The sequence below is a fragment of the Pterocles gutturalis genome, unplaced genomic scaffold (genome assembly GCF_000699245.1).
Source record: "Pterocles gutturalis isolate BGI_N339 unplaced genomic scaffold, ASM69924v1 scaffold46292, whole genome shotgun sequence".
Lineage (NCBI taxonomy): Eukaryota > Metazoa > Chordata > Aves > Pterocliformes > Pteroclidae > Pterocles > Pterocles gutturalis.
The window spans coordinates 67,150-76,140 of NW_010109438.1; the positions used below are offsets into that span (position 1 = coordinate 67,150).

Sequence of the window (8,991 nt, forward strand, 5' to 3'; positions counted from 1 at the left end):
CTGGCTGCAGCTCTCCAGCCATGACACGAGTTGCGTTGAAGATTGTGACCCCTGTCATCATCACTGTCTTTGTCCTGGCGCTGTACTTGCATGCCCAGCAAGTGGAATCCACTGCAAGGCTTGATTTCCTCTGGAAACTCCAGGTTAGTGAGCGTTTGCTGTGTTGCAGGAAGGCACGTAGTCATTGGCGTTAATATAAAACTACTGAACTAGTCACTGTCAAATTGAGGAGAAAACTTGTCAGCTGTCAAGTGCCTTTGAATTTTATCTGGATCTGGCATATAACTGGGCATACTAGTAATGTTGTGGTCTTCTCGGTACTTTGCTAACTCAGTGCTTCTTATCCTGGTTATTTACTTTAACCCCTTGTTTCCTTGTAAATGCACTTTGGATGGTCCCCACAATAAAAGGTTATAGATTGGAAGATCAAGGTTAATGAACTTGGGCAACTGAGCCTGTCACTGTTGCAGGAACCTGTAACATAACATGATTTGTAAATATAAGAAGCTTGTATTGGCTGCTGAATTATTTCCCAGAGCTCAGTGAGACTTAGTTTGCTGTGTTCAGAGGTGTGAAAGATTCACATTTGGATTTTCATTCACTTTCTTGTTAAGCAATGGGAACTGGCTTTCTGCCCAACCTTCCTTAGCCCCTAGGCAGCAGCACTGGAAAACCAACACTCTACGGATAATGCCACGCTTTGCTCATGTCCCGGGGTTCAGCATTAATGGTTTCACTAGTTGTGCCCACGAGTCACGTTGGGGCATCATAGGTGATTCTCAAGCAAGCAGGAGAGGTCTCAGCTCTGCCCGGGACCCATAGCTGAGGGATTGCAGGACTGCAGGTTTTCTGTAGATTTTTTTAACTACCGGATGGCAGGACATCATTCTAATAATAGGTCTCAGTGGTTTGAGTAGGAGGCACTGAGGAAGCACCAATTAATTAAAGCTCCTTGGAAAGCAGATAAACATTGTTATCCTCATTTATAAATGGCAAAACAATGGAAGGGATGAGCCAACTTACCTGTTCTAGGTCTGGGCTCAACTGGCCAAAGCATTTGTTTCCCCAGGCAGAGCCAAGGGTTTTCCTTGTTCTGTCCAGACATATCCCCTTCTAAATGGTTCTTCCTCATTAACTTCATTTCCAGTTTCAAATGTCCTGTTTCAGAAACCAGCATCCATGAGCAAAGATGTAAGTGCTTTGCAAGTACTGCTTGTGCCTTTACCAGCAGGTACTTAGGGGATGTGGGGAGGTTATCCCTTCTCCCCTCACCAAGTGAGGGCTGGAGAGTTTGGCTGAGCTGTGTTCGTCCACACCAAGGCCCAAATGCACCAGGCAAGTCTTTCCTTTTTTTGACTCCAGCCCTCCAGCAATGATGAAAGTCATTGAAAAAAAAGATCTGAAGACCTCTTTCAAAAGGCTGCACATTTTGCTTGGTGCCTCTGCTGAAGCGGAGGGTCCTGTACACAGGGCAGCTCTTTGGGCTCCTGTAAGCTGAACGACTCCACGTGAGCCCTGTCTCAGCTGTGCCTCCCCCAGTCCTTGACTGACCCTGGTTTTTCCTTTGCTCAGAAATAGTCAAAATGGCAAAAAGTAAAACAAGGGGGGAAAATACTGCTGCCATGAGGTAATGGAGGAGAGAGAGGTGATCAGTACACACACCTCTGTACCTTTACCTACAAACCAGAAGCAATGAATTGAGGTTATGCTGGTACTGTGCAAGTCTGCAAAGAGAAATAAAATCTGGTTCTGAAGTCTGAGCAATTGAGTGAACTCTCAAAGTTTGTTTTATTTTAGTCCCCTAGGCATAGGTACCTCCTAGGTGGCCTAGGTATATCCTTCTTGAAGCCCTGGTTCAATCTGAGCATTAAACCCAAATCCACACCCATTAGCACAGAATCAAGACAACACATCCTCCTCGTGTTTCCCTTTGCCTGGACATACCCCCACCACCACAGGAGGTGAAAAGTCCTCTCCAGAGTGTGGGACTGGCCTGTTTCATGGACTCCATGGTAACTGTACTTCACAACCATCACTGCACCTCAGCAAACCTTGTGGAAAAGGAGGGTCCTTTTATTTAGCTACATGAACATTTGGGGGGGCACAGAGAGAGGATTATAATTGCCACTCATGCAGTCAGACTTAAGCAATGACTGAGCTGGCTTTGTCCTCCTCAAACCTGTTGTGCTTGACTGGGAAAGCCAAGTGTGCCTGTTCATGGGTGGCAGTGGAGTTCCCCAAAAGGAACAGACCTTGTGCAGGTTACCCAATTCAGGGCCCAGAAAAGTAACACCATCAGTTTCTGGTGTTATTCTGTGCCTGCCCTTAGGGAAACTGTTTGGCTTTTGCACACATATGTGCGCACAAATAGACCATGTTCCACTGCAGAACACGTTTCTGCATCTCTCTGGTTCTGCCCTCCTTTGCAGTTTCCCCCTTTTTTCCATTTCCGTCATACTTGCAAGTTCATTTTCAGCCTTTTCCCCCCTCTAGAGCAGCTTCCAAAAGAGTAAGCACATCACTGTCTCTCCCTCTTAAACTAGGCCACTGAAGAGAAAGAGGAAATGGAGGAGCTGCAGGCCTACAACAGACGCCTCCTCCACAACATTTTGCCGAAGGACGTGGCAGCCCATTTCTTGGCTCAGGAGCGGCGAAATGATGAACTGTACTACCAGTCCTGTGAGTGCGTGGCTGTCATGTTCGCCTCCATAAGCAACTTCTCAGAGTTTTACGTGGAGCTGGAGGCCAACAACGAAGGGGTGGAGTGTCTGAGACTGCTCAACGAGATCATTGCCGATTTTGATGAAGTGAGTCACAGAAAATCTGGGTGGACAAAGTGAACCGAATCAATGAGTTTAGTTGGGCTTTGCTGAGTTCCTGAAGGAAGGTGGCTTATTGAATCCTTGTGCCATGGTTCATTTCTCCTTGCTCTAGAAGTCAATTCTTTTTTTCACATTAAAATTTCTTTTATTCCCTTGCCACTTCTCTGAACACCTAAGCCCCTTTCTTCCTATCCTTTGAGTAGTGGAGGCTCTGTCCAGTACTTTGTAGTGCTTGCACCAAGGGAGGACATGTGGCAAGGACATTACCAACACGTATGTGTTTGTCAAGGTTTATTTGTTCTTTTGCTCTTCTCTTGTGAAACAGATAATAAGTGAAGACCAATTTCGGCAGCTGGAGAAGATCAAGACCATCGGCAGTACCTATATGGCTGCCTCAGGCCTCAACGATTCCACTTACGACAAGGAGGGGAAGACGCATATCAAAGCTCTGGCAGACTTTGCCATGAGGTTAATGGACCAAATGAAATATATTAATGAACACTCATTCAACAACTTCCAGATGAAGATAGGTAATGGCACTGTGTTTACAGGATTAAAGTATCAGCAGTGGTCATTCTGAGCTGGGGTAAAAACCATCGATGTTACCTTAGCTGTACAGTGATGTTGTCTTCTGCCTGGTGACCACTCTGGCCTCTCTGAAACATCAGAGCAGGTTTGTTAGGGTAGCAGCTTGATTGCTGAAGCTCACTGGAGCATTAGGAACAGCTGGGCAACCAACCTTGGTGCAGAGAAGCTCTTACCACAGCATGGTCTCACATGGTGGTTGAGCTTGGGCTCATTTTGCCTGTGATGTGCTCTCTGCCAACACCCCCTGTGGTCTCTGGCTCTGCCATTCTTGGACATTAAATTGTCTTTCAAGTCAGGGAATAAAAAGAGACAGAAAAGGAGAACAAGAAGAAATGTGAGGATGTCAAATGTGGTGTTTGTTCTGGAAGGCCGCCGGGCTGCTGCCTTGCAGACACTCAGCATTGCAGCAGCTGTGTGCTGGCTTCCAAGTGAGTGGTTTGCTTGGCAGCCTGACGGCAAATAAACCTTATCCTGTTATCTGGTGCTGGAAAGTAGCTCTGGGTTGAGCAGACCCAGCCTGTACTGCCCCTCGGACAGGCATAATAGATCAGAGAATCCAGCTTTTCTTTAGAGTTTCTTTCCCTGCAGCTTGGCTGTAGCTTTACACCTCAGGGTAAAGCACAGCTACACCGAATGGAAATCAGGATGGTTTTTATTGTCTGAAAAATAACTTGCCTCAAGCTTCATGTGGTTCATATGTGATTGATCTGAGTGTTGTGGGATTTCTCCTCTCCTTCCAGGCCTCAATATTGGTCCTGTCGTAGCTGGGGTGATAGGAGCACGCAAACCCCAGTATGACATTTGGGGCAACACAGTGAATGTAGCCAGCCGGATGGACAGTACAGGTGTGCCCGACAGGATTCAGGTGAGGAATTCACTGGAAAACTACACTGCCAGTCCTGTGCCACTTACAGGTTTGGAAACAATTAGAACCGTAATTTTGGTTTCATTTTATTCCTTTATGTCATACATTTATTGACACAGTCCTGAAAGGAAAGCCAATTGGGAAGTGCTAGTGGTATCATCAAGTTTTGCCTTTTAATCTTGGCCAACTTTGTAACCTTTGGTCAAAAATGTGCAGTTTAGTTCTGGGTGGAAGAGTTGAGCTGAGTTTCCTTCCTCGAGTGCCTCATTGGCACTATGAGCACAGTCCTGCTGGGATGCTTACTCACTCATGATGCTGGCTTTGCTGTTCAGCTACGTGCAACTGTAGGTTGCTTTATTTTCCAAGGGCTTGATTCAGACACGTGTTTCTGTAATTCACCTCTTTGTTCACAATGCCATGTGTTGTGAAGCTAGCAAAGATCCAGGCATCAGCAGGACAGGGATATATAACTAGAGAAAGAGAACAGTTGAAGGGGTTAATGGAAACTGTCTTGTAATCAGACATCTCCTTGGCCTTCAAGCAGGGATTCAGTTCCACTGTCCTGCTTTTGCCGTCCACAGTAACAGGTTGTCAGGTTCCTTGGGAAAATACTGAAGGGACGTAAAAATAGTTAGACTAACTGATTTAAGACCCCAGAGAGGAAGCCATGCTGTTTCTTTCCAATTAAGCTGTCACTTAACTGGATCAATATTTATCCAACAGCTTTAAACCTTCCTACAAGACAAGCCGTGAACAATTTTTATTCTAGTTAAGTGAATCAGCAGAGCAATGTTACAGCAATAGGAAGCCAGAAGTGACAGTATTTAAAGTCACCTGAAAAAGGATGAGAAAATACATTGTAATAAATATCTCAGGAATCCTGGTATTTAACCTTCTGTTATTCTGCAGCACAAGTTGTTATTTTTTTAATGGCATTTGCCCAAGGAATTTGCATGCTGGCTACATTATTCCATTTGTTCAGTCTTTCTCCTTGCCCATTACCTTCTCTTCCATAAAAACAAACCCCTGAATGACACCTTCTAAATTACCCATTCACTGTATAATTTTTAAGCCATTTTTTGAGGACTTTTAGAATATTTTTAACCCATTTTCCTACTACCACTCCAGTGATACAATGAATGCATCTGAGCATCCTGAACTGCCAGGTGCATGTGTAAAAATGTGACGAATTTCTTTTTATTCTGTGACCTCCTTGAAAAATGTGGCTCTCCTCAAACTATGTGCCCCAAGTGACTTCTGTAGTTTCAGTTTCTAACGGTTGTGGGTTTTTTTTCTGCAACTTGTGCCAAGCTTTTAGTGATTGATATGCAAAAGTCAACTTGCTTGTAAACAAAGTAGTTGATCCTGCTTTAATTTTGTCCATGGATTACTCCAAAAGCAAAAGAAACAGCTGTGTGGAAGGCATGACAAGCATCTGCTGACTCTTGTTTCTTCCGCAGGTAACTACAGACATGTACCAGGTCTTAGCAGCCAACAACTATCAGCTGGAATATCGAGGGGTCATAAAGGTCAAAGGCAAAGGAGAAATGACCACTTACTTTCTAAATGAAGGGCCTCCGATTAGTTAGCACTGATTGCAGTGTCACTCAGAGATGGAATTTATATTACCCAAGATCGTGAATCAGAGAAGAATCACTTTTTGTCAGTGAAGCTGAAAACGCAGCGCAGCTGTAATTTCACACCGTGACTCTAGAACTGGTATCAGCAAACTCTTTGGCCACCCATCATGAAAGGCAATAGAAAGAATCCACCTTGGAGTAGTTCCTGGCAGAGTGCTAAATCGACCAAAGATGTGTACTACAGAGTTCACAGAAACGACGTGAATTTGGAATGTTTAAAAAAGGCTGCTACCACAGGATGATATAAGAAGCTATTTAAGTATTTATTGACGCAACACAACATTTACTTGGTTGAAGGAATGTATGATTCACTACAAAGCATTATTTTGGAATGGATTTGCACTCCCATAATGTTTCCATCCCATACTGCCAGCTATTTGAAGTGTACCACTGTGCTTTTATTAGCTGTTTTGAATGGGCTTTCAAAATTGACACCCACTGTTGCAGCACACAAAAAGGCCTTTTCGAAGGGCATAGGTAATGTTTTCATGTGAAAAGACATGATGGCTCTAGCCCCCTCTTTTCCCTTCTTCTACGTGGCTAAATGACTGCTCTTATGAGTGGGGCTGGCACATCTGATGAAAGGGAAGATCATGATAAAGAAAGATGGCTCTACAACCATATTTATTAAGAAGTCTCCTGTGCTCTTCTTTGGTATATATCAGTTTACATGGGAAAGACTAGATGTAAACAAGAGACACTTTGTGGGGGGAACTCCCCTGAAATTTGTTGTGGGTTTTTTTGTATTTTTTATTTTGTAATATTGAAAACATGGAGATCTAACAGATATACCAAATTCTATATTTTGTAAATTATATATAAATTAGAAGGCAGGCTGTCCACACCAAGGTGTGGTGGGAGGTGTATATAACCTGTAGGCTTTTGTGTATTTTTTTGTGTGTGTATAATACTCTGAACACAGACTTGGCAGTTTTCAGATAATCATTATACAATCAACCAACAACAAACAGGTGAGTTTCCAAGATGCATTTTAAAATGAAAGTCCAGAAAAATCTACAACCCCAAAGAAGAGGAAAAAACCAAAACGCGGTAGTCACACAGTTGTTCCATGCAGCATTCAAGCACAGGGTGGTGTCTTAACAAATGGAAACAGGACCTTTGAGTTTTAAGCTACTGAGACGGTATCAGTCAAACATGTTAAAAAGAGCTCTGAGCAAATCTTCTAACTGTAACGGGAGCTCTTATAAGAAGAGGAAAAAACTAAGCTCATTTGAACTTTTCTTTAAAAAAATTACTTTTCATAGATGGTCTTAATAGAATCCTGCTGATATGAGAGTTGTCTGATATTGTAACTGCCATTTGACATTACAAAGAATTACATACTGCAGGATCGAGTTGACTTTTCTGTAGTTGGCACTTATTTAAACTGAGTCACAGATTTTCATTTTTCAGGAATTAGGTGATCTTCAGAAAAAAGATGATGATGGTAAACGTGTATATGAGGTGGTCGAGCTTAAAATACAGTGCCACTGATATTGTGTTGGACATCTTTATCACTACTGGGGGGTTTATGAATAGTTCACTGTTATCATTTATGTACCTTTTTTAACTATTAAAGAAAAATCCCTTGATATTTTATTAAAAAAATAATTTTAAAAAAGCTATATTTTTTATATTCTATGAGGGGAAAGTTTTGATATTGAATTTGGCTAGCACTAAAAATGACTCCAATCTTTTGACATTTAATAAAGTTCTTTTCCACTCTTCTCAGGGCAGAATTATTGTAGTACTAACAGCTTAATGATTGCACTATGGTGGTGGTGATTTATTTTTTCCTAGTCGACAACGAGAATAAGTGATAATCCATGGGCCTGTCTTAATTACTTTGCCATATTGCTAAGCATAACCTGAGCATTAAGCCATTTAAACATGAGTTTAAATGGCATCGCCCCTTTCCTCCCCCCTTCCACTAGGAAACATCGCTGAAAAGTATAGTATATTGACTTCTGTAAAACTGCCAAGTCTGCCCTTGTACTATACTTTTGCTCCTTTACATCTTTCCTGGTTTGCAAAATATTTAAGTTGCATCACGCTGTTATGCCTCTCTCCCCCACCTCCACCTTCCATCCCTTTTACCCATCAGTGAGTTTCATTACCTTCATGCCACACACTCGGTTTTTAGGTTTGCTTTCTGCTTTACGAAAGTCTGCGGTCTTCTTAACCTTTGATTCATCTTATGAAGTTGTGTTGTCAATGAAATTTCAAGTCCCCAGTATCTCTAGCTGTGATTGTTGACAGTGTGTCATGATCATTTCAAGGGGTATTCACACACTCTTTACTCTGGATCTTGCAAAAATGGATACAGTTATGATTTCCCATGGAAATTGAAATCTATTTAAGTAATTTAACTATATTAAACACTGTTTCACTGGTAAAGTGTCTCTGTTTTATTTTAGCTGCATCTGGCTAGTGAAGACATCGGGCATAAGTTGTGTAGGAGATACCGATGTTGCACATCCAGTCCTTGACTAGCACTGGATGGATGGCTGGCTGGACCACACTGGTACTGCACAGGACCCACTTACGGAGCCTCAAGGGCTTGTTGGCACAGGGAACATCCCATGTCCCTCTTGCGCAACCACTTGTCTTGAAACATTAGTGTCAGGATAGCTGACAAAGCCTCCTTGTAAAACTATGGTTAAATATCTTGGTGTAACTGAATAGCTTTAAAAAGGGGTTTTTTTTCTGTCTTATTTAAAAAAAAAAAAGTGGGTATTTCTAAAAGTACATCACCTTTGCCGAAGAACTCCCCAGGTACAGTACTTGTCCTCTCAAAGACACCTGGAAGCAGGCAGCAGGGCAATGCAACATTTTCAATCTTTATAGCTAAAAGTAAATGCTACATGTAACTACACCAATTAACAGAAGCCTGAAGTATAGCTGAGAAACAAAAAGTTCCCAGCTTTCAGCTGACTTCTTTAGTTCAGAAGACATTACACAGGTAACCAAAAAAATTTATTTATAATCTCTTATTTGCTAGGAGGGATTTTATAATTATACTGAGAACAAAGCCGCATCAAGAATAAGCCATGAAGTACTTAACAATCATCTTCTT

The 8,991-nt window shown here is 42.3% G+C and overlaps 1 protein-coding gene across 1 annotated transcript in view; it reads left to right on the forward strand.

Annotated features, from left to right (window-relative positions):
• Positions 1–5,864, forward strand: part of ADCY5 (adenylate cyclase 5) — a gene marked incomplete at its 5' end in the record, with an annotated part of 57,077 nt that extends 51,213 nt beyond the window's left edge. The window contains 5 exons of the mRNA XM_010072969.1: positions 11–143; positions 2,544–2,807; positions 3,148–3,352; positions 4,151–4,275; positions 5,736–5,864. Coding sequence (XP_010071271.1) covers positions 11–143; positions 2,544–2,807; positions 3,148–3,352; positions 4,151–4,275; positions 5,736–5,864 — 856 coding nt within the window. The remainder of the gene's footprint in view (positions 1–10; positions 144–2,543; positions 2,808–3,147; positions 3,353–4,150; positions 4,276–5,735) is intronic.
• Between the last annotated feature and the right edge of the window lie 3,127 nt (positions 5,865–8,991).